The sequence below is a fragment of the Crinia signifera genome, chromosome 12 (genome assembly GCF_055691185.1).
Source record: "Crinia signifera chromosome 12, ASM5569118v1, whole genome shotgun sequence".
Lineage (NCBI taxonomy): Eukaryota > Metazoa > Chordata > Amphibia > Anura > Myobatrachidae > Crinia > Crinia signifera.
This window is the reverse complement of record NC_139228.1, coordinates 24,513,637-24,540,563: the sequence shown is the minus strand read 5'-3', so window position 1 is coordinate 24,540,563 and position 26,927 is coordinate 24,513,637. Positions and strand designations below refer to the sequence as shown.

The following is a 26,927-nucleotide window of genomic DNA, read 5'->3' as shown; positions in this document are numbered from 1 at the left end:
TATGTCCCGAATTTCCAGTAATTCTGGCAGGGTGGATTGGAGGAAGGTGTATAACTCTGCTCCTCTCACAGATTCAGCTAATCCCATACCTCCCAACTGTCACGATTACAGCGGGACAGTCCCGATTTTCGGGTCCTGTCCCGCTGTCCCACCCGCGGCAGGCATTGTCCCGCTGCGGGGGTGGCAGTTGGGAGACCCCCCAATCTAATAGAATAGACGCTGTGCGCATGCGCACAGAGTCTATTCTCGTATGAAAATGAGGTTGCGGCTAATTAGCATAAGACACGCCCTCATTTGCATACGCCACACCCCCTTTTCGGGCGCTTGCGCGAGTGTCCCTATTTCCCCAACACAGAAGTTGGGAGGTATGTAATCCTATCACTCTTAAGTTGTTTCCTCTTGAACGATTTTCCAGGTTGTCCAGTTTATTAAGTATATGCCAGTGTTCCTTATTAAGTGAGGCTGTGTCCTGTGTGAGCTGGGACACATCATGGAATAATTCTCCCACTCTGTTGTCTGTAATTGATAGTCTTTTATATACCCCTTTTTCACCGCCGCATAAACCCGGGTCAGCGGCAGTGTAAATGGGTCACGCCGTGTCCCTTTACACAGGACTTCTACCCAGGTCCTGTGTGCGGCATCCATTCACCTCCTGGACGAGGGCTAGGATGGTGCATGGTGGAACGGGGCAGCCCAGCAGATTACCTTACTGCTGGGCTTGCTCCCAGCGCAGCGGTCCGGGTTCCAGTGGCAGTGAACTGCGCTTGGAGATGATGTCATCTCCAAGCGGCGGCTCAGGAACCACCTGCGCCGGGTGGAGGGGGGAGTGCTGGTGTAAAAGGGTCCAAACGCCAGGTCGCACCCGGCTTGAAGCTGGGTCCAAAAAGCCAGGTGCAAACCGGCGTTTTGGTATAAAAGAGGTATAAGACATGTTTTTCAGCTGGGATTTTATGTCCAGCACTGCCTTATCAAACCTAGCAGCCTGTGCTTCCATCATAGGCTGCATGGTTTCCTGTATAGCTTTAACAATGTCTGCATATGTGGCAGGGGCTTCCCCAAGGGGGTTGGGGGCATGTGCAGCTTTAGGGCAAAGCGGTGCAGAGGTACCTGTGTCAGAGGAGGCTGTGCTGGTGCCTGCGCATGTGTCCTCATCCTCCGGCCGCATGTCAGCTCTGGCGGCGGCCATGTTGGATCCTACCGCCCGCTTCTCTGCCTAGGAGTGCTGCGTCTTCGGGGGAATGGAGGAGGACAAGAATTTGTCCATGGGGTGCCAGGGACTGCTGGGCGCCGGCGTCTGTGCCTCTGGCCACAATTGCGGTCTTTTAGCGGTGATTGAGCCGGGGTGTTCCCTCAGTCTGCAGCCAGCAGCATAGGAGCCGGAACCGGAAGTTAAATACCTTTTTAATAAAATGGGGAATGTTCTCAACTTGAAAAAAAAAAAAAAAAACAACCACCATGAAAGATATTTTTACATGGATGGGGAGCTTCATTGGAAGGTTTAAGACATAAGTACTTTTAGATGATTGCTTTATTACAATAGCGATTCTTGTGACATGACTGTTTTTGTACCACTTAATTGAATTAATCATTATCTTTGTTGTGGTTTATAGAAGCAGACTGATGTTTAATGTTAAATATTTACGCTGTAGATAGGGGGCTATTGAATCTTTCATATTACAGTATTTCCGATTTTGGAAATAACAGGATTCGACTATTTGATCCCTGAAGTTTTTGTAAGGGAAACAACCAAGAATTCGCATCTGCAGTTCTGGCTTTTTGAACCGCTGAATCTGCATTTGCTGAATCGTCGCAAATTTTTTGCATTAGCATCTGTTTCTATAATTCTTTTCAGATTGTTTCCAAAAATTGGAATTAAGGAAAAGCATTGAATACAATGCGAATTCCATCTATTTTTTTGCAAAAACAGACGCCATTTCACCATTTTTCTGTTTAAAGGGAACTTTGAATACCCCCATGATAAAAATGTCTCTATATTTTGCTTTGTCTTAATTTTCCTAATCATACTGAACTTAATCCTTGTGTTGTTTTTCTGCAGTATGTCCCTCCCGACCTTTGTATCTGCAATTTTGTGCTGGAGCAGTCCCTTTCTGTCCGGGCCCTTCAAGAAATGTTGGCAAACACAATGTCAAATGGCAACGAAGGGGTAAGACTTTTTTATATTTTTCTTTACCTTTTCTTTTAATCTGCATTCAATGAAGCCAGGAAAATCAATGGTTGCCCCAATGCTCAATAATGATGGAAAATGTGTAATACAATTCTAAATCTAACCCAAGTTTTTTAGGTCTGCATTGGAGATTATGATCTGCTTCTTGGCATAATTGTTACATTTCAAAGCACCAAATTAAATCAGACTTGTTCTGTTTCCATTCTAAACATTTTCTCCCTTTCACCAGATTGATGAAGACTGTAAAGCTAATGAATTGTTTGTTGAGATGATCACTTGCCTTTCTAGAATGCAGCTCTGATGTTTGACAACTGATGTTTATTATTGCTGTACGCAGAGCGAACAGCACATAACAATACGTCCTGAATACAAATTGCGAACGTTTTTTTTTTTTTTTCTCCGTTTTTATCTAGAACCAGGTTTAGGACCAAATTCACAAAATTGTTAATAATTTTTTTTGGTACTTATGTAGTATCTGGGCTGCCGATTTTTTGATTGTATGCCTTAAGTTAAGGCATACAATCAGATGCGATGCGATGCGATATCGCATCGCATCGCATACGATGCGATGCGATGCGATGCGATGACCCGATTTTTCCATAGGATTCAATGTTAAAATGGACTGAGTCCATTTTAACATGGAATTCAATGGGAAAAAGGGGTCCTTTTCATACCCCTACTATCCAAGTGGGCATGGAGTTGGATATAAACCTGTGGCGAGCGTAGCGAGCCACCGAGCCCGAAGCGTGGCGAGCGAAGCGAGCCCCGCGAGGGGACGGTATTCTGTGTCCCCTCGCGGGGCTCGCTACGCTCGCCACGCTTCGGGCTCGGTGGCTCGCTACGCTCGCCACAGGTTTATATCCAACTCCATGCCCACTTGGATAGTAGGGGTATGAAAAGGACCCCTTTTTCCCATTGAATTCCATGTTAAAATGGACTCAGTCCATTTTAACATTGAATCCTATGGAAAAATCGGGTCCATCGCATCGCATCGCATCGCATCGCATCGCATGCGATTTGGTCGGGTGCGATGCGATGCGATGGACCCGATTTCAAAATCGGCAGCCCAGTTACTACATAAGTACCTTTTTTTTTTTCATTCACACATTTAAAGTCAACATTTATTTTTAAGATCATTAAAGGACAGTCCAGTGATGGCTCCCATGTGCCGTAGATATGGTTGGAACTACTGCACCTCGCAACCACTAACGTAACACTTTGTCCCTCACACTCCATAGAGGTAGGCTGGAAAATGTTTGCTTTTGGGGTGCTGTAGATATCAGTGATGCTCACAGGCGTTTCACACAATTTTACACTGCTGAGAATTTAATTGCCCCATTGTTAACCCCTTCAGTGGTGGTTTTTTTTGGGGGGGGAGCGCTCCCCACTGGGTGAGTTTTTTATGGGGAGTGCTCCCCTAAAAAAAACCCACCACTGCCTCCCTGGCTCCGGGCAGCACCGCTGCACTGTCAATCAGCGGCTACCCGGACCTGCGCCCCCCACACCGCGTCCCTGTCCCCAGCAGCTGGCTTGTCATGAGCCGGCACAGGGGACTTCATACAAAACCCGGAAGGGAGGGGGGAGGAGGAGAGAGCCGGAGGCGCCGCAGAGGGGAGGGAGCCAGACAGCGCTGAAGCTGCCTGAGTTCAGTGATTAAACTCAGCAGCGCTGCCCGGCTGTAAACAGTAGCAATCCTGAGAATTTTCCGGGCTCGCCAGACTGGGCACTGAGGCACAACATGGAAAATTCTCGGGTTTGCTACAGAAGGGGTTAAATTGGCAAAGGTGTTTTTTTTGGCCTAGGAATGGTAAATGTTCATAAAGGTTTTCACTGCAAGCCTCTATTAACTTTCCCACACTGTTACTAAACGTGCTGATTGCAGGAAGACGCTCTACAGACTGAACTCTTCCTGCAATCACTAACTGCAGAGCATTTGGTGACAGGAGCAGTGTGAGAGGTAACCAAATCGACTCTGCTGTCTGTAGGATTCTGCTGCCTAAGTGGTTCTCGCCTCATGCGGGGAAATGTTCAACGGAATCTGGTGCCAAGAGGAATATGTGAACAGTTGGTATTGTGTACAGTATATTATGCTCCTCCCAGCAGGAAACATACTTTGTAGAACCATTTAAATATAAAATAATGACTAAAAAAAGATTAAGGAAATAATATATCCACTCCTGAGTATCAAACTAAGCAGGTAAGACTAAAACTGGCGCTCGCTGTGTTTATGCCACTCACCACTAATAGAGTAGAGCAGAGTCAGTAGAGCAGAGCAGGGACCAGACATCTAAACAGATGAGCTCTTATATTGGGCCAGATTCTCTAAGCTTCAAAAGTGATAAAATGGAGAGTGATAAACAGCCAGCCAATCGGCTCCTGTCTGGCATTTTTCAAACACAGTCTGTGACATGACAGGTAGGAGCTGATTGGCTGGCTGTTTATCACTCTCCATTTTATCACTTTTGAAGCTTAGAGAATCTGGCCCATTGTCTTTATTTGTTATCCATTCAATCGAGTTCTTTAGTTCCAGAAATCAGAAAACATTACTTAAAGGTAGTGAGCTGACCAAACTTCAGTCAGTCCGAGTGTATTACTTCTTAACCCTCTTCCTTGTCCAGCGATGGGAATTTTTGCTTTGAGTTGTTCTCTGCAACGGATACATTTAGCATGTTCAGGATTAATTTCCCAGTTGTTACACATGTACATATACATATAACACTAGCCAATGTAGTGTTTGACTTTTACTCCCCATTTGATCAATGCCTGAGTCTACATTCCTCTATTCAACTACCACAGGACATTGTCTCAAACTTAGGGCCTGATTCCTATCCTAGGAGGGCCGGATTCCTAGTGTAGGCAGGATAATGCTGCCCTGGCGAACACACTCCCTCCCCCCCCCCCCCCTTCCCCGTATGAATCTCCTCACATACACATCCACTCGCAAACTCCTGCTCAAAGGAATAATCCTTTGAGGGTAACTTACCATCAAATGATTTTTCCTCAGTTCGCAGCTGAAAAGTAGCCCAGGACTTCATTTTTTGGCTGCACAGTGTTCTGCGAATTGGGGACGGGCGCCCCGAGCAATTAGGGAAACTACTGCATTCCATGGGGCCCGCCCAGCATTTCTTTGGGTCACGCCCTGGGTGTCCAGCCTGGAATGCTCCCTGCCTGTCAATCAGGCAGCGGGCACCCAAGTGATTGAAAATTGCGACAAAGGTGCTCCCTGTGGGGGTCTGCACACCCCCACCATCGACAAAGGGGACGAAATCGCTGCTCAACGAGACATCATAAAACTCCAATAAAAACTACTTCATCTTATTGGAACATCATAGAACTTGGGCCCCTTCCCCTGCCACTAATACTTGAGCCATCTGGAGTGGTACTGTTAACTCGTCCAAACTACTTTCACATTGTCCATTAAACAGTATGAATCAAAAATGTTTTAGACCAGATTTAATGTGAAATTTTATGCCAGGACATTTACCTGAAAGTATAGAATGGTGTACAGAAATCGCTTTCATTGTGTGCTCTTTTTTTTATTTATTTTTTATTAATTTTAATATGCTTAGTTGAAGTGCATTTGCATTTTACATTTTTTTGTCCACCAGCTGTCATAGCTGGAACTGCAAAGCAGCTATCAAATGATAAATCTATCGTATCCTTTCAAGAGCAGCCAAGCCAAGAATAAGGGAATTTTTTTGAAAATTTCCCCTAGTTCTACACTTAAGCCAGGATGTGTTGTGGACACGTTATCTGTGTCATTAAACTTCCTGTATGTGTATTATTTCTCCTAGTCACCTGTCTTTTGAAATTTATTTTGTAACTGGAGAAGTACCTATTGTTTGTAAGGAATAAATAAAATAAAAAAATTCCTTATATTTTCTTATGCCATGGTAGTTGTGCGGAACTGAGTTAACTCGTAAGGCCCTGTTCACACTGGGCGATAAAATGAGCGATAGACAGGGTTCCTTTATGACTGAGGATTCTGTAATTGGACATATGGTAGAGTAAGTTTGAAATGAGTCCTTTAATACACTGATATAAGACCATTTACTATGTGTTGTGTATGAAGTAAAACAACTTGCGTAAACATGCTACTGTTATAGATATTTATTGACGTTTCTTATTTCTAGAATTCTTAATGTTTTTTATACTAAAAGTTTCCAGTGACCGGAAGGACTGAATGTCTTTAAATTTGGTCTATTTAGGACTCCATCTTCACCATACAATAGGCCTCCACTTTTCATACTGCAGTATGATAATTATATGTCTCCTTTTATTTGACCGCTCAATATAGTGGCTGATCACAGGTTCTCAAAGTCGTTCCTCAGGACCCCACACAGTACATGTTTTGCAGGTCTCCTCACAGAATCAAGTGAAATAATTAGCTCCACCTGTGGATTTTTAAAAATGTGTCAGTCAGTAATGAGTGCACCTGTCGGGTGACCTGGAAAACGTGAACTGTGTGGACTGAGGAACGAGTTTGAGGACCACTGGGCTTGATTATTTTTTTATTTTCTTTTATGTATTTATTTTCTATCTGTTTACTACCGCAGGCTAGCTCTATTTTTGATGCTATATGTTTTTCATTCTCCCGCATCCTGCTTTTTCATTGTCCACATTCTTGTACTGTAGATGTTATACTATTTTAGTCCCTATGATTTCCTTATGTCAACGTTTTTTTGTTGTTGTTGTTTTCCTTAAATGTGAAAAGATGTTGCTCAATGTCTTTCCCTGTACCTCTATTGTGTTAGATGTTAGCAATTAATACAAGAAACAAATTTACAATAACAGGCAATAAGTAACTTTCAAAAATTCTGTGATAGAAATAGTGAAAACCATGCATTATTGTATAATTTTTATTTAGTTAAAACCGATTTAACCTATTTCATTGTAATGTTGATGATCACACTACTCAGTTTAAGTGTACTCCGAAGTGCCCATGTGTGTGTCTACAACAGCCACTAAATGTGTTACTTACAAATGACTACAAAAATTTCTACAGTAAAGTCAAAGTAATCTTTTTTTTAACATTTTGTTTTCAACCTTGATAGCCTAGTGACCGGTCCAGATGGGTATGTTTACTCTCTCTCTCTCTCTTTCCCATCCTTTTCTCGTAGTTATGTACAGTATGTTTTCGCATGGAGATTGTGGTCATGGGGTCCCCTTTCACTTGAGAGAATCCAGTCAAGCACATCATCTGCTTCACTCTATAATCAATTCATGTTCATTGGGGAGATGTTATGCTGTGTACACACGGGGAAATATGATTGCTGGGGATATATTGCTAGCAATATATCCCCAGCAATCATATTGCTCAGTGTCTCCTTTTCATCAGCGATGAAAAGGAGACACTGCTACGGGGCGGAGGGGGAGCGCAGCAGCAGCAGACGCTGCTGCTGTCACTTTGATGGGAGGAGGGAGGGAGCAGCGGCACGGGGCTGGGGAGATCAACGCTGATCTCCCCGGCGCTGACCTCCCGGCACAGTGATCGCCGGGGAAAGCCGCTGGTCGCAGGAGCATGCTCCTGCGACCAGCGACCATTAGGCAGTGCACACGGGAGCGCGCAGCTGGGGATTTATCGCCACCTGCGCTCCAAATCACTGGCAATATGGTCGCTCAGCGACCATATTCCCAGCGATTTCACACAATATTGCTCCCGTGTGTACACACCTTTTGTCTATCCAAGCATCCACCACTTAAGGATAACTGTGGTATATTAAGTAAAAAAAAAAAAAACATGTTGAGTATAGAGTAGCCTACATCCATTGGTGATCTGGGTAGGCCTGTCATGGGGATGCGGTCATTTGGTCTACTGCATTATGGTCGACAGTCATTAGGTCGAATCCATTAGGTCGACATGCTAAAAGGTCGACATGACTCTAGGTCGACATGGGAAAAGGTCGACATGATTCTAGTTCGAAAGGTCATTAGTTCGACAGGTCATTAGTTCGACAAGGTCATTAGTTCGACATTGTCTATGTCGACATTCACAAGGTCGACATGGAGTTTTTCACTGTTTTTTGAGCCAACATGTGCCGACAGGCGATATTTCATGCCCTACCATCCACTAGGGTGTGGTGGGAGAATAAAATAGTGTGCCGAGCGTAGCGAGGCACCGTGCCCGACGCATAGCGAGCGATGCGAGAGGATGCAGTGCACTTTAAACTGTGTCCATGTCGACTGTGTTGACATTCAGGTAAAAAAACAGTGAAAAACCCCATGTCGACCTTGTGAATGTCGACATAGACAATGTCGAACTAATGACCTGTCGAACTAATGACCTTTCGACCTAGAATCGTGTCGACCTTTTCCCATGTCGACCTAGAATCATGTCGACCTTTTAGCATGTCGACCTAATGGATTCGACCTAATGACTTTCGACCATAATGCAATAGACCAAATGATCCCAACCCCCTGTCATGTATGCCAGAAATGATTTCAACATGAAGTTCTACTGTGGTGTAACGATGTTATGCTTACAGTATATTAAGTAATGGTGACATTACATCAAGATAGAAACCCCTTATTGCTACATAACGAGAGGAGATTTGTAGCAGCGCTACAGAAGGCGATAGCTGCGGCGGAGAAAGACGGTTCACCCCGCTGTCAGTGCCGGGTGAGCTGGCTCTGCTGCAGTAAGACCAGTGCTGGATCCTGGATTGGTAAGTATGTTGGTGTAAAAGTCCGGTGTGTGTATGTGTGTGAAATAAAGTTATACTTCTCTGTCTGTGTGCGTTTTATTTTAACATTCTTTTTACAGGTGGACTACAAGTTCCAACGGGCCCATTAATGCCCCGCATGCTGGGACTTGTGGTTCTCCAAGTCCCAGCATGCGGGGGAGGTCTGCTGGCACTTGTAGCTCTCCTGCATAAAGCAATGTTAGGAATGTGTGAATTAACCCTATCAGGCCGGCGTCCACTGGCCACGACCACTGTACCCCATCCAAGGCTGTCCAGCCACGGTGCTCATGTATCGGCCGGTTACCTTATATAAAAAGTGTCCCCCGGCTGTGGCATGACACCACGTGCTGTTGGAGCCCGGTGCTGGTTTGAAAATACATCGGACCCCCAGATCTGTGGTCCCCTGTATTTTTGGAACCAGGACCGGTCCAAGAGTCCGGGGCTGGTTTCAGAAATACGGGGGGGACACCTATGCTTTTTGTCCCCTGTATTTTTGGAACCAGGTCAGACTCAATGAGCCCGGGGCTGGTTATGCACATGAGGGGGGGACCCTACGCCTTTTTTTTTATTTTATTTTTTATTTAACACAGAACCATACACAGATCTCAATGATGGTTCTGTCAAATTCGCCAGTCAGAACCTGGTCTATTTTTTTGGCGGTGTTTAGACATGTTTTGGTGGCAATTTCCAAATTCGCACCCCATTAATTTGGCGATTTCTATATTTTTCAATGGGAAAACATCTGGATGCGATATGAGAAATCGCCACTTCTGAATGTGCGAATTTGCGGCCAAAAGTGTCATTTTTTAGCCGCAATTCATCCCATTAAGTTGGCGATTTATGAAAAAAGTGCGTTTTCGGCCATTTTGCGAAAAAAAACCACCAAAACCACAAAATCACTCCCTATTAAATCGTCGCCCATAGTGTTTGCTAATCCCGATAGACTAATGGATGGTTAGAAAACCCTTGGACAGTTATGTTAACACAGCTGAAAATGGGTTTGCTCATTAGAGAAAACTGGCCTTCTTTTGAGGTAGTTGAGTATCTGGAGATACTGTACATGAGAGAGAATCATTTTGTAAAGTATTACCTCATTGTCTCTCTATTATTTCCAAATCTCCTCTTATAGTTGTTTTGTTCCCAATCCTAAAACCAGAACTGTAATCTCTACAGAGCAGGGTTGCAGATGCAGTTCATGTGCTCTCAAGTGAAAAGGTTTATCCTTCAGACACAGTAGTATCTCTTTCCTCCCTTTTGACCAGTCCCTTTACTTTGCTTGATCATGTTTTTTTCTAGATGGATCTGTATGCTGACTGCTCCATGTAATCTTTTTTTTTTCCTTTTTTAAATTCTAACCAGTTTGAGAATTGCCATGTTACTGGATGTGAGGAAATAAATGACTGCAAATTAACTAACCAGTAAAGTCCTGACTCTGAGTTTGCATTAAAATATTTGTTCACTAAAAACTGTTATTATGGAGTAAGTTAAACAAAATATTATATGAGTCTTAAAGGCACAATTGATCATGATACAATGCAAACATAAATAAAAATGTTTATATATATATATATATATATATATATATAATATATATATAGATATACATATATATCTATACACACACACGCACACAATAAGATGTGAATATGAAAACACTATTATGGGATATCCTATTAACCACCATCAGCAATCGCGGCTCGTTCGGGGTTATCTAATTAGCCCCGATAAGCTGACATGTGCAGCAGTTTAGCAAGAATTTGAACAGAATCCCAAAATCGGCACCATTTTACATGAAAACACACAGATATCACCAAACCTGTGTGTTCTTGCATTAAAATGGGTCTTTTATCTGGCGATCCAATCAGATAGCCCGATAAAAACATTGGTAAAATATTGGTAAAAATAGCGAAAGTAGCGTTTTATTTCCACTCCCCATTTTTTATTTACTGGGGGTAATTGGATACTCCTATGAATTTCTATCTAGAAAACCATACAATGGGGATTTTATACCTGTGGCGGCCAACAGGTGGCTTGTAGGCCCCAATCACCCCATGAGCACAACCCCTAGCTCTAAGCCCCATTCTGAATAAGACTGAATGGGAGCAACTGGCTTCTGCACAATCTGATCTTTTCTCACACTTTTGGAAGGTCAGGCAGAGCAACCAATCAATCAGAGGAAGAGTAGAGTGTGCAGTGCATTCTCCACTTTATACATTCTCTCCTTCAGTGGTGGCCTCCATCTGAGCATGGAAGGGGTTTCAGATCTATGGGGGTAGGTCGTTAGTATGTCCTGTGGGGAAAATGTGAATAACCAATGGGTTGAAAGGTATGTTCCATTCAATGCTGCCCTACATAGAAGATAATCCATGAATATTTGCCACATGCATACAGTATGCCACTAATGTGGCAGGCATTTAAAAGAAGTTAAGGTATATCTTTGTCCCATTGCCTGGTGACATTGTATATATCCCTTCCCTGTATTATGTACAATTAGGCAAACAAAATGTTGACAGTTGAGACCATTTCATTATCATACTGAACAAATATGTTGCCTACAGACTTTAAACATCACCTAGAGACATTATTTTAATGCAGTCTTAGAACCAGACTACTGTTTAATGGACCATTGTGAATGAGGTTATATTTACAATTGTCCAAACTCGGAGTGTCTTCCTTCTAACTGTAGTAGTACTATACTGTATATGCCATGTCTGATAGAGGTACAGCACATTGTAACACCATCATACCATATTTCAGTACATGATTAGAAATATCTTCCGTCTTCAAATAGAAATACATTTATTATTTAGTTTTGGTTTATAGGGCTGTAAAGGTCCATACACACTGGGCGACTATGCCCAACGTGTATGGACAGCGATGATCGTGTTCATCGCTGCGGGAAAAGCCGCTCAGTGCATACACACTGAGCGGCTTTGCCCCTGCCCGGTGCCGACAGAGGGGGGGAGGACAGCATTGCATAGCGGAGCGCTATGCAAAGCCGCTCATCTGCTGGTATAACCAGCAGATGAACTTCTTTCCCGGCGATGTTGCGGGAGCGCAGCAGCGCTAACAGCTCATCGCCGGACCAAAACCTGCTGTTTTGAGCGACTTTCAGCTCAAAGTCACCCAGTGTGTATGGGCCTTAAGACTATTAGTGATAATTTTTCAATGCTATAACAAAAGCTAGGATTACAATTAGCTGATGTATAGAAAATATTTTTAAATAGAGAATGTTGGTTCCAGAGAAATCACTGTGCATTTTGGCCCTCATTCTGATCTGATCGGACGGGGGCTCTGCATATGGTCTATTTTGCGCATGTGCAGGTCCCCTTTGCGAATGGCTTCGGCAACTTCCATAAACGCCTAGCCTTTTGCAAGGATTGGGACGTGCCGGGGGCAAATGGTGGCGGGGACTGGGGCCCATGGCAACGCCCAGTGTTTTATGGGTGTCCCCATGAAAATGCTGGGCGTTTCCATGGGCACGCGAGTGTGAAGATGCCTGCCGGGGCGGGCGGAGGATGTCCTAGGGTGTCAGTCTCCCTCCCTGTCCTGGCAGCCGCGAAAAAAAATTAGTTGACTTCCCACTGACTTTTATTTGCAAAGGCTGGAGAATCATTCGATGGCCGGCGAAGGGATGTGTTTTCATTACACATCTCATTGAAAAAGGGGAATTAGCATTGGCGGGGGGGGGAGCATTCGGACAGTCGGGGGGCGACGTAAGCATACCGAGCAAACCAGAATAACCCTATTTGCATGGATTGGCAGTCACTCACCTATAGTTGCCAAGCAATACGCTGTTTCTCAGTAACCATAGACAGGAATCTAAATTGATCTCTCATACAGAAGGTGTTCTCATCCATTACGAATGCCATGGTGACACCCAACCCATCTTGGCATATTGTGAGACTCTACTGTACTTACACTGAGTGGCTTTTTTTGCCTATGCAAATCGCTACGATGCAGTGGCCACAGCTTTCCCAATGCCTAGTTCCGTTGTCCTTTCGTATACAGAATCGGACAGGTTCAGTTACACAACTGTTGCATATCAAATGAATTATCACAGTCTGTTTGTGCATCCTAATTACATTGCATTACAATGAAGATGCATTTTTGACCAACAAAAGACATTCAGCGCATGCAGAGTCTCAAGACCTGCCGGCTCGCCCCTGACAGGCATCATGGCATCATTGAGTACAGTGGGGAAGATGTATTAAGCTTGGCGAAAAGATAAACTGGAGTTAAAGTGCAAAGAGATAACGCACCAGCCAATCAACTCCCAACTGTCATATTTCAAACACAGATGATTGGCTGGTGCGTTATCGCCTTCCACTTTAAGGGGGAGATGTACTAAGCTTGAAAAGTGATAAAATGGAGAGTGATAAACGAACAGCCAATCAGCTACTACCTGACATTTTTCAAACACCGCCTGTGAGATCACAGGTAGGAGCTGGTTGTTTATCACTCTCCATTGTATCACTTTTTAAGCTTAGTACATCTGGCCCAGTATATGCTATTTGAATACTATACAAAGCTGTGATCTGCTTTTACTTTACTAAGATTCGTTATTTTCAGAAGTACAGTGCAACATGTGATCTTGAAGATAGGCAGCCATCTGATTTTGGGCAAGCACATTTTAAGGAGTGGTGTTCTTTTACAATTAAATAATTCACTTTAAGGCCTGGCCTATTGTGACATATAGCACCGGGTTTTAATTCAACATGATGCTCTACAATGTCAATCATTTCCATGACAGCCATAATATCCAAACACTAATCTTCCTGCACATCCGTGACGTCAGCTTCCGCTCTGCATTCAGCCATGTGCGGCCAAGTTAAAGGTCCGTTTTGACTGATTTTTATGTGCATTCGAGAGAAAAAAAATCTCATGATCAGCGACCATCAGATGATTTTTTCCTTTGCGGCCACATGCAAGGTGGTGTGTAAGCGGTACATCCCCTTGCATGCAAATGTGGAGATTAGTCTGCGGGGGGCGGGCGATGTTTACGTACGTGGCATAGGGCCTTATTTTGGTTCATTCTTTCTGACAAAATCCTTCTTAGATGGGCAAAACCATGTGCACTGCAGGTGGGGCAGGTGTTACTTGTGCAGAGAGAATTAGATTTGGGTGGGGTTTTACTTCAAAGTGAGATCTATATTGCAGTGTAAAAATAAAGCAGTCAGTATTTTCCCTGCACAGAAACAAAATTACTCACCCAAATCTAATTCTCTCTACACATGTTACATCTGCCCCCCCTGCAGTGCACATGGTTTTGTCCATCTAAGAAGGATTTTGTCAGAAAGAATGAACCAAAATAAGGCCCATAGTGAGCAGGTCCGAATCAGACCCTTAGTTCTTAAGCCACTATTCTTCTGGTCAAAATCCCCTAGAAGGTTTGACAGAATCGCCCCGTACGTACACAGCGGGCAATAGCAATGCACGGCCCCACGTAGCTATCGCCAGAAAATGTTGTCTAGATGCCACCTGCTCAGTGTATTTGGCTGTGGCTCTCAGGACTGGCAGGATGCAGTTAGCGGTCTCTCTGGCATCTTAACCGCATCTTGATTACACACGGGGCTCTGTCGAAATCGTCAGGGCGGAGTCCCGTGTGTACACCCCTTTAATCTCGCAAAGTAGACGTTGTAAAAAAACATACATTTCACTTCTGTAGTATGATATATGGTAATGCCAACTAGATTCTATATTAACAGTACCAGGTGAAACCCAGTGGAAACCGCAAGGCAGTCAAAATCTCAGGCGACCCAAGCAGATTATCTCCTGATAAGTTTTTAATTTTAGTAACCAACAGTCTACGATCTGGAAACTATAATATGAATCAGATGTCTGTAAACGATGTCCTTTAATTTGCTAATGGGAACATTCCATGAATACAGTATTTTTTTTATATAGAGTCTTTAATTTAGATATTTTGTTTCTTTAATTCGTATGAACATCTTTTGGAAACAATGTAAGAAAGCTTCATTGTCATTTTCTATCAAAATCAATTCAATATTGTTTTGATCCATTGTCACGCCCATAGCCCAGTGCCCACTCGGCCTAATCCGGCACTGTATATTAATAAATGCTTCCTTTAATTCCAGTAATCCACTTTATTACCTAAAGCATTTATTGTAAATCCTGATTATAACATGTATTCCTCATATAATATGGAGGGGTGTCAGCGTTCACAAAAACAAAACACAAAAGGAACGGGTGCCGGACGGGTTCCCGGCACTCGCCATGCTGTCTGACTCTGGCCAGTCGGGATCCCGACGTCGGGATGACTGTCGGGATCCCGACTGACGGGGTCCAATACCACACCCGGAACGGGTGCCGGACGGGTTCCCGACAGTCGGGATCCCGACTGTCAAAACGCCGACAGCCGGGTGCCCAACGGCCACCCGCTATTTTCCCTCGTGGGGGTCCACGATCCCCATAGAGGGAGAATAGAATAGGTGGCTCGCTTAGCGAGCCACCGTGCCAGCAAGGGCCTTTTTTGCACTCGCCATGCTGTCTGACTCTGGCCAGTCGGGATAATGACTGTCGGGATCCCGACTGACGGGGTCCCATACCACACCCAAAGGAACATCCCAGCTGTCAGTATTAATTTAGGAAACGGTGTCATTTCAAAATAAAACGGCACCAATTTAGGATGTTTGGCCTCAATGATAGAAACATCATTTGTACATAATGCATGATTTAGACGCTACATATTCTGGATGCTGTTTTGTGCATCTTTTGTGTTTGAAATGCTTCCCTTGGCGGTCGCTTTAGCTGAGCTGTCACGAGGAAAGTGGTGATGCAGCCCTTTTTATCTTCGTCTGTAATTGGCGTGTTGCAGACCCAGTGGAAGTAAATATACCCTTGGGAGAGAGTGCCGTGTGAACATTCGCTCATTTGAGTGTGCTAGTGGTGCTGAGATGAGACAATCTTGCTGAGTGTGCATGGCTGAGATCTCTATCGTCTTGGCAGGATTGAGTTCTATTAACTCCCTTATTCCTGTAATCAATCTCACCATCTAAAAAAAAAAAAAAAAAAAAAACATTCCTACCTACAGTATGCATTGCAAATTGTATTTCTTTTTAATGAGCGTTTGAATGCACTACTGATCGTTGGAGTTCAAAAGATTTAATAACATATGATAGTCTGATGCTGATATCACCCCTGTCAGATTTTAACTGACTGCACTGTTTCTTACTGCCCACTGACATTCATTTATTAATCTACTATTCAGGTTTATAGGGTAATTACCTACACTTCAACTTTAATTGAGAGTGTACTGCTGTTTACTAGCGTATGAATAATTACACCACTTAATTACTACGTTGCCAATCTATTGATTCATTAGTGTATAACATTAGGACATTTTTAACACTGTACATTTTTTAGGCTTTTTCACGTAGCAGTTAAACACTGGGGGGGGGGTGATTTACTAAGGCCACCTATTAGGACCGATCTGCGGTACGACCGGGATCAGACGAAAATAGGAACGGAGAATATGGCAAGTTTACAAAGCTGCCGTATTCTCCAGATTCGTATTTTGGCAATGGCGATGTGACTTTTATTTGGCTGCCGTATTTATTTAGCGGCAGCCAAATCCCTACGATGGGTAAAAAAACCCGACCCAAATCTAACTCTCTGTGCACAAGTTACATCTGCCTCACCTGCAGTGCAGCATGGTTTTTCTCATTTGAGAAGAAATTTGCCTTTGCGAGTGAATTAGAATAAGTGCCAAAGCACCTTGTTGTCATGACAACTGTGGACATTCACAAACTCAGTCTGGCAATGTCGACATTATAGAACAATATTCTACAACCTGAAATTAAATTAACAGCAATTATCACAATCCCCTCTCTTACAGTTATGTAGCATCTTAATGAGCCACATCTCCAGCTCTGGATGAGTATGTGTAAATGACTACTTGTGGACAACCCTGAATTGTCTACAGAGAGTTTTGAAATTACACACAATCCCTTTGTTCAACCGTAAAGTTAAGGACCGGTACACCGAGCGTTCACTAGTCAAACCAATTGTCTTTTTTAACCCCACGATCGTTTAATAACTTTATCATTATGCCATGTTGACTTTGCAACAGTTACCTGCATATGGCTTCTTGCCTTTCATTAACCAGTTAAATGTTTTAGATAAGGTAAATATGACTCTCTCATTATGTCTCAGTTGGAGGCAAATGCCAGCACAGTATGCATGAAAGGATCAGTCCACGTCCTGCCTCCTAATATGTCTGTGATCGATATGTATAATTTATCACTGTGTGATGGGCACACACACCTCGATTGTCAGACTAGTAGATTGAAGACCACAAATAATTTAACATTATTTTGCTCTGTAGGCTAGCCTAAAGAAAGTCACCAAGTATCACGGATGGTGTAATGGTTAGCATTACTGACTCACAGCGCTGAGGTCATGGGTTCAATACCCACCATGGCCCTAACTGTGCGGAGTTTGTATATTCTCCCCGTGTTTGCGAGGGTTTACTGTGGTCTGTGTGCGCGTGTACATGTGGTAGGGAATATAGATTGTAAGCTCCACTGGGGCAGGGACTGATGTGAATGTTCAACTATACTCTGTAAAGCGCTGCGTAATATGTATGCGCTATATAAGAAACTGTTAATAAATTAGCATGTCTTGACCTTGGAGATTAATTGTGAATCCCAGAATTGGGTACTTGTGTATTATAGCGGCGCCCATCGCATCGCATACCATAAGGCATGCGATGGTATGCGATGCGACGTGATATTGCGCGATATTGTACAATGTCATACAATTTTAAAATTGTATGACATTGTGTATAATTTTAAAATTGTATGACAATGCAAACCGATGCGATTTTAAATTGTATAAGCACCCACATGGGTGCTTACAATGTGAACCGCACCCCCACGCCACCCCCCCCACTATAAACGTGAACCCGAAGCGTGGCGAGGGGCGGCGGTACGTGTCCTCTGACCTTTTCATACCCCCACTATCCACGTCGGCGTGGAGTTGAGAACAGAAAGTGTGGTGAGCGCAGTGAGCCACCGAGCCCGAAGCGTGGCGAGCGCACGCGGATACCTTCACAGGTATCGGCGTCCCCTCGCGGGCTTCACAGGTATCCGCGTCCGCTCGCCACTCTTCGGGCTCGCTGCGCTCGCCACACTTTCTATTCTCAACTCCACGCCGACGTGGATAGTGGGTGTATGAAAAGGTCGGAGGACGCGTACCGCCGCCCCCTCGTGGGCTCGCTACGCTCGCAACGCTTCGGGTTCACGTTTATAGTGGGGGGGTGGCGTGGGGGTGCATTTAACATTGTAAGCACCCAGGGTGCTTATACAATGTTTCATCGCATAGGGGGCAAAAATCGCGTCGCATCGCATGCCATCGGGTGCATGGCATGCGATGCGATAAAAACATTGCGCGATGTACATCGGGGGTGCCGCTAAAATACACAAGTACCCAGAATTGTTTTAACATGCCACCTTTATGTACAGAGACTGTTTAGTCAGTCATATCATGTATCTAGATCCAGTGACTGAGTTTCCTGATTTCCCTATTTTTAATTGAAAATATAGATCTTGTGTTAGGTGAATTGATAAAAATATTTAAATGGGTCAGTGGTACTTTTTTCTAGGGAAAGAGTACTGTAACAGAATTAGAAGAGTATTCAATCCAGGATTGCAACTGTCGGGACATCACAACAGTGGAATTCCTGCCCATTTTCGCTTCTTCCGACTGTAACTTGACAGCGGCGATTCAATGTTCCGGTTGTCGAGTGTCATAAAGTCCGTGGCCGTTTCGGACAATGCAGACTTGCCTCCATAGGGAAGCAGGTCTGTAGCAGGCGAGTCCAGGCTGAATTTAATACTGAACTGCTGATAGTTATACTGGCAAAAAATGTCCACTGTAAACAGAGGATTTCACAAACATTGATTTAGCAAATGGGTTAGAATGAAATAGTAATAATTTTGGGAAAGCTGTCCTTGGTTTTTGCCTGTAATATATGAAACTACTATTATTAGAATATGCAATGGAATTATTTGGATTTATTAGAGTTTATTGGATTGAATAGAAGTCTATGATGGGGAAATTTTTAAAGTGCAATTCTAAAAGCAACAGAACTTTGTGTCAAAAGAGTTAGGAAAAACACAAGAAAAAGGAAGCCATTGTGGTTTGCAAAAGAAGTAGCAAGTATTGTGAAAGCAAAAAAGTTGGCCTTTAAGAAATTTAAGCAGACGCAATGAATGAGGACAAAGAGGTGTATCTTGTTAGACAGAAGGAGGCTAAGAAGGTAATCAGATGTGCAAAAGCACAGGCTGAAGAGAAAATGGCCCAATCAGTGGGTAAAGGGGGGAAAACTTTTTTTAGGTATATAAGTGAAAGGAGAAAAACAAAAAGTGGAATAATTAGACTGAAGACAGAGAGTGGAAGTTTTCTTGAGGGAGACAATGTAATAGCAGATAATATTAATAATTATTTCTGCTCAGTATTCACTGCTGAAAGAGAGGGGAAGGGGCCACAATTAAGTTGCAAGTATAGTCAGAAAACTGAGGGAGAAACAAGTACATTTACAGAGGAGAAAGTCCTCACAGAACTCTCAAAACTGAAAGTGGATAAATCAATGGGGCCAGATGGGATACATCCAAGGATACTAAAAGAGCTCAAAGGGGAGCTGGTAAAACCAATAACAGAATTATTCAACCAGTCACTAGCTACTGGAGTAATCCCAGAGGACTGAAAACAGCAAATGTAGTCCCACTGCACAAAAGTGGAAGCAAAGAAGAGGTAAGCAACTATCGACCAGTGAGCCTTACATCAGTAGTAGGGAAATTGATGGAAACACTCTTAAAAGAAAGAGTTGTAGAATATCTCAAAACCAGCAATTTACAGGATCCAAAACAGCATGGGTTTACTGGGGGAAGATCATGTCAAACAAATCTTATTGACTTTTTTGACTGGGTGACTAAAGTAATAGATCAAGGTGGGGCTGTAGATGTAGCTTATCTAGACTTTAGTAAGGCTTTTGACACTGTCCCACATCGCAGACTGTTAAATAAACTTGAAAGCTTGGGATTGGATTCTAAGATAGTTGAATGGATAAGAGCATGGTTGCAGGACAGAAAACAGAGAGTTGTAGTAAACGGAGTACAGTCAAAGGAGGGAAAGGTTACAAGTGGAGTACCCCAGGGATCTGTACTTGGACCAGTGCTTTTTAATATCTTTATTGGTGATATTGCAAATGAAATTGAGGGTAAAATGTGCCTTTTTGCAGATGACACAAAGGTATGCAACAGGGTAGACACACCAGGAGGGGTAAAACAAATGATTGATGATCTAGGTAGATTAGAGGAATGGTCAAGAGCATGGCAACTACAGTTTAATGCCAAAAAATGCAAAATCATGCACTTGGGTCTCAGAAATCCAAAGACTCAATATAGTATAAATGGCACTATAATGGAAACTACTGAGGAAGAGAGGGATCTAGGTGTCACTATTTCAGGGGACTTAAAGGCAGGTAGGCAATGTAACAAAGCAATGAAGAAGGCAAGTCAGATGCTTGGTTGCATAGGGAGAGGTATCAGCAGTAGAAAGAAAGAAGTAATAATGCCACTGTATAGGTCATTGGTACGACCTCATCTAGAGTATTGTGTTCAGTTCTGGAGGCCATATCTCCAGAAGGATATAAATACATTAGAGACTGTACAAAGAAGGGCAACTAAAATGGTGCATGGCCTACATCACAATACGTACCAGGAAAGACTAAAAGATCTTAATATGTATACTTTAGAGCAGAGAAGGGAAAGGGGGGACATGATAGAAACTTTCAAATATATCAAGGGTTTTAACAAGGTCCAGGTGGGAGACATTCTTCACAGGAAGAGGAGCAGCAGAACACGAGGACATGCACTGAAACTAGAGGGAGGAAGATTCAGGGGAAATTTGAGGAATAATTACTTCACAGAAAGAGTAGTAGATAAGTGGAATAGCCTCCCATCAGAGGTGGTAGAGGCAAATACAGTAGTACAATTTAAACATGCTTGGGATAGGCATATTGATATCCTTACAAAAAAATAAGGATCAAATATGGTTTGAGGTAACATGTTTAAAAAAGGGGCAGACTAGATGGGCCAAGTGGTTCTTATCTGCCGTCAAATTCTATGTTTCTATGTTTCTATGATATGTGGTCTCTTTGTAAGTAAATTAATGAGAGTGGATATAGCTTATTTAGATTTGGCAAAGCATATTCTACGGCAATGAAAATAAATGTTTAGACCAGTGGCTTCCAAGCTTTTCTGAATTACAGAGCCCTACAATATTGGACTTTTTTTTTCACAGCACCCTTAAGGCGAAAGTTTTTTTATTTATTTTTTTAGGAAACATTTTAACAAACAGATCACGTTACAAAACAGTACATAAATTATAAAGTCAACATTAATGCAACAAAAATATATAGTTGAAAAACAGACTTAACCCCCTTAGTGGTAATCCCGAGAATTTTCCCGGCTATGCTTCATTGACCAGACTGACAAAAATTCTCGGGATTGCCGCTGCTTAGCGCCGGGCATCGCCACTGAGCTGATCGCTAAACTTGGCTGACATAGAGCTCAGCGGTACTGCCCGGCCCAGGGAGACAGAGTGGTCGATTTTTTTTTTTTACATAAAAAAACACCACTGAAGGGATTAATGTGACCAAAGGGTGATCAAGTTTTTAAGGTTAAAAAATAAATAAATTAGAAAGCTTTCTCATAGGTGACAGTGTGGCTAGCCATCCAGGAGGAAGAAAGACCAATGGGTGAGAAAGAGGAGATAAGTAAAGATTGTGAAGAAAGACGAAAATAAAGTGGAGAGAGGTGAATAGGTGGGGTGTGGATTATTATTTATTAGATAAACAGTGTCTAGATAGACAGTGAATGTCTACCCCAAAGGTTGTCATGCAATAGGTCAACTGGCTTGTTCTTACTTCCAGTGTCAGGTCCACATATTAAGGTATCTTTTGTCCTTTCATCTGATAAAGTACCGTTTTTAAACAGTCTGTACCGGCTAAATCAAAGTGTACCAAATGTACTGGTTTTCTGGTGGCTCCCTCTCAGCTGTCACAGCCGTGGTAAACAGCCGTGCGCTGGTGTGACTGAAGGCACCGGGTAGAAGAGGGGCTGGCTGCAGTGCAGAGTAAGCTTTTAAACTGACAGCACTGCAGCCAATGGTAGCCCCCTCGACACACCGCGGCCAATCACAGCACATGGGACCAGAAAGGATTTGAATCGTGCCCGCCCCATGCATCAGCGGCGGCACAGGCAATGGGACCGGGGGCACCATCATCATAGGTAACTGGGGTACATATCGCCATGGGAGGTGTAGTAGTTGGTGCACAGTACACATTCGGATAGGAGACGTGCCCATGCCCCTTTGTTCATGGTCACGCCCCCTTCCTTAATGTGGTTTTCTGCATTTCAAATGTAGAAGGGTATGTAAACATGAGGTAAAGACTTTTGAAAACTGCAAGTATAGATTTATTCTTGGGGCTCCCCATGTTTTTAGAAAGATCTTAAGCAGATTTTGGAGTTATCTGCTGTGGTCTTACCCCAGGGTTGCCTACCCCCATGATTGTGCCCCCCCCCCCCCTGACCGCGGAACTTGAATGACCTAATCTGCAGATCTCCGGGGAGGGGCAGGGCTAAAGTGTCATAATCGCGTCATTTAGCCCCGCCCCCTCCATGGAGATAGTCAAATTGAGTCACTTTCCTTCATGGGGGCGGGGCTTAATGATGTCACGTTTAAGCCCCGCACCCGAAGTCCTGCTGAATGTCTCCTCTCCGGGCTTCTCCCGGAGAGGAGATTTCAAAAGTTGGCAACCCTGTCTTACCCTCACAGCAGTCTTGATAGAGGCTGTGATGTGCCCGCATACATATATAAGCTCCAGATTGTAAACTCCTCTGTGGCAGCTTGCTGTGGAATATGTGTGGTAAATAAATAAAGAAATACTACATTGAATCATCCTAGAAACTCGGACAGGATGTAAAAAAAATATATATATATTGTACTTCCTTGTGTTAACATAGAATCAGCCATGTAAGATGGCAGAGAGTGATGGCAGACTTGCATGTGTCACCGTTCGCAGTAGCAACAGACCTTGACCGAGGAAGAGATGACTACTGTACATGAATATAAACAGCGCAGTGTGCTAAGGTGGAAGTACTGTAGGTAACGCACTGAAGAGAAGACAGGATGCAGAGCCCCAGGGAGTACCGGACTGAAGTGGCATGGAATTTAAATATTATGCAAGGGCAGCAGCGAAATGCATGGAAAAGAGCGTAGAACATGGAAATGATGGATTAATGATTGCTGTATTGCTGAGCAGATGGTGTAAAGTGAGAGGGAATAGCCAGCAATGGCATGCATCAGACACATTAGAAAAGCTTGGAACAGGCACACAAGAAATAGAGCAATTTAGGAATGAACTAGAGATCCAGGTATATGACAAATTGAATTGTTTTTGCATGGAAGCTCGTGTGGCAAGGGGTATTTGACAGTGCACCACCATCCTGCTGAAACTACCTGGTAGAACTGAACAAAATAGTCTGCTACGTATTTGTCCCAAAAAAATGTTTGAGGTTTCGCTGGTGAAATCTGACTTTTTTCCCACTAGAACCACAACACACAAACAACAGAATGAACATTTACAATTGTCCCAGCTCTACTCAAAAGCTATATGTTCTGTAAGATGCCAATATCCAAATACAGCGTAGACTGGCATTTCACATCATATCGAGGCAAACGTGGAACCTTAGGTAGTTTCACTGGCACATCACACCAGACTCTTCTGCCCTATGCATCGTGATTTGTTCAACGTTTTTATGATCTCTACAAATTTTATATAATCTATGGTTATCATGGAATCTTTCTTCCTCTTCAAGGAATCTTAGGTGAGATTTAATAGGATGAGAGATTCAGAAAGTGAGAGATTTGGTAAGAAATCTCCAGTTTTTTTAAAGCGGCAATCATTTTGCAGTGTAAATGATTGCCGCTTTAGAAAAACTAGAGATTTCATACCAAATCTTTCACTTTATGAATCTCTCATCCTATTAAATCTCACCCCTTATTTCTTTGTGTAGCAGCATAAAGTTTCCTACATTTCCACATCACAGGGAAGACTGAATACATTTTGAGCCTTGCATACTGTAGTCTGGAACAGAGAGAGGTTAAACAAACGGTAGTGCTTTGTCCGAGTCTGACAGAGTGTGCTTAGTTAAGATTAGGTCAAGGCAGGACATGACAGGTCTTCCCTTTTAAAGAGATCATTTTATTTCCGTGTTGAAACCTCACTGCTGTCATTAAATCATCAAATTTAAATTTGCCAACTGAACTTTATGAGACTTATGTAATTATCTTTTATTACCTTCTGCAAAGTAACAGTAATAATGGACTTTTTTTTTTTAAAGAACTGGAATGAATTCCAAATACATAAAGTACCTGTTGCCTAATTACTTTTATTTCTTAACTAAAAGCAGAGTCTAAATTCAGCATTTTCTAGTTATTTGCAATTCACATAATCAATATTACGTTACAGCATGTTACAGGGGGCTCTACTAAACATTTAAAAAACCTGGAAAAAAATGTAATTAAATGATCATGGACGATAATAATAATCTTACTGGGATTTACAGTTGAGATTGTCTTAAAAAAAATAATAATGAGATTTGCATTCATTGCATTTCATTTAATGTAGAAATTCCACCAAAATGCATTTTTAAAATTAAAGGGACAATGCTCTGTTAAGTAAATAAATATGTATTTAAAGCATACGAAAAACTTGAAAGCCCAGGCAGCCTTTGGGGCGTGTAGAATTGCGTACCTTGTTAGCCTAGAAAAGCTGTAGAACAGTTCCACAACATTACATATTTTATAACTGGCCCCGATATTATTAATTGCTTGGAGTATGTGGGGTATGTGCTAGCTTAGCCAATCACAGCTGACCAGCATGGCAGCATGAGCATCTTGATTTTGATTGGTTTGAGCTTGCCCTATTCAGTTATAAAGGGTTTAACACAATGTTAACATAATTTTTACTATATTTGGAGACTTTGTATAATAAACTATTATGGGTTCAATTTACTCTGTAAAATGTACATATTTTATTTAATTCATATTAAATTACAATAATTGGGGGATACATATATAAAAAAAAAAAATTTAGCATTCTTTTTACTCTTTTATTAATAAATCAGTGCACGTATAACAGTTAATGTCACATGACCTGTCATACCGCACATGGATTTCACCTGGAGCCATTTGTTAAACAAAGCAATAATTACAGTATGAGCAGAAGGAGACCCAAGTGGCTGGCTATGTGACTATATCATAATTCTATGCTCACTGCTGCCAGCCAGTATCACCAGGCAGCTGAGCCTTTCTTTCACTGCCCTGGCAATTTTTTTTTTTTTTTTAATACATTCAAAAAAAGTTCCATCACTGCAATATAAGAGATCATTTGAGAAACCTTTTATTGAAAAACAAAAAATCAAAACAAGGTAAAGTGATTCAGTGTCTTTCTTTTCTAGTTTAAAGCGTAAGAGAGAGCTTTGTTTGAAGTGAAGGATAGAGGTGAATAAAAAATAAAAATAATATTAAAAAAAAAAAAAAAAAGCTTCCCTATTCTACTGCGACGTCTCACTTGCAGGATCGGGCGGCCTTATTTAATGTAAGTGGCCGCATATTCAGAGCGCAATAGGTGGTGCCCGGGGAGATGGCTGAGATCCCCCGCTGGAACAAAGCACTCTTTTATACATCTATAAATCTTTCAACACAACTAGAGCTGATCTTACATAAAACTTAAAAACTTTTTTTCTTTTTTTTTTTTAGTTATATTTCATCTTGAATGTGTTCTTCAAAAATAATATCATTTTTTTTAGCTTGAATTACATGACATTTGTTTAATTCCTGAATGTAGGGTTTTGTTGTCGCTTTCTTTGAATCTAGCACTGGTACTATTTCTGTGATTGTTGAACGTTAATGTTTGATTTTGTGTACCCTGATAAAAGCTCTGTTATGTTGCATTGTTTTTTTTCGCCTTTATATCTGAAAATCTGTCCTGCTTCATTGTAATTTGCAAATCGTTTACCGATATCTGTCTGCCATGTTTCTGCTCATTGTGGCAACAGTACTGCTGAGCTGTTTTGGTCATAAGTGAAATGTTATATACGAATGTTTCCCTCCAAGATGTTGTATCATTTAACATCAGTTTCATGGTGTTGTGGCGTTTAAATAGTGACCTCTATTCTGAGCTTTTAGAGCAAATACTTTTGAAGTGTTATTCTCTTAGATAATATTCAAATATTACAATGTCATCCGGAGTATTCTTTTTAAGAGCTGGAATTCCACACCTTTTTCGTTTCATCTGAATATGTATTCTTTATAGGAGAGCAGTAGGTTCCGTCATAAGCCCTTATTCAGGTTCACTCACAAAGGCAAATTCCTTCTCAAATGGACAAAACCATGTGCACTGCAGGTGGGGCAGATGTAACATGTGCAGAGAGAGTTCGATTTGGGTGGGGGTTTACTTCAAAGTGAGATCTATATTGCACTGTAAAAATAAAGCAGCCAGTATTTTCCCTGCACAGAAACAAAATAACTCACCCAAATCTAAATCTCTCTGCACATGTTACTCCCCCCTCCCTGAATTTTCCTTTGAGAGTGAACCAGAATAAGGGCCATAGTTCAATCCATGATCAGTAACAATAATAACCCTATAACTTACAGTAATGTTATAATGTATATATATTTTTTGCTTTATCAGATTGTTAAACAAATACCATAAAATAACAATCACTGGAATTGACAAGAAAATGATGAATGTATTTATTGTAAGCTTTATGTAACCTAAAATGAATTATAAGTTACACAGTGGAACTTTGCTGACCATGTATATTTTAAGGCCCCCACACACATACTGTACACACACACACTAGGTGATTTTGAGCTGAAAGTAGCTCGCTGTTCTTATTTTGAGCTACTTTGTGTGTATGGGCGGCTGATGAGCACTCCCGCATCATCGCAGGCCATCGCCCTGT

General features: G+C 42.3%; 1 protein-coding gene across 13 annotated transcripts in view; it reads left to right on the top strand.

Annotated features, from left to right (window-relative positions):
• RYR3 (ryanodine receptor 3) overlaps positions 1–26,927 on the top strand; it is a 527,067-nt gene that overhangs the window by 214,568 nt on the left and 285,572 nt on the right. For all 13 annotated transcript variants that reach the window (XM_083167836.1, XM_083167846.1, XM_083167845.1 and 10 more), the window contains exon 3: positions 2,057–2,164. In XM_083167836.1, the coding sequence (XP_083023962.1) occupies positions 2,057–2,164 (108 nt within the window). The remainder of the gene's footprint in view (positions 1–2,056; positions 2,165–26,927) is intronic.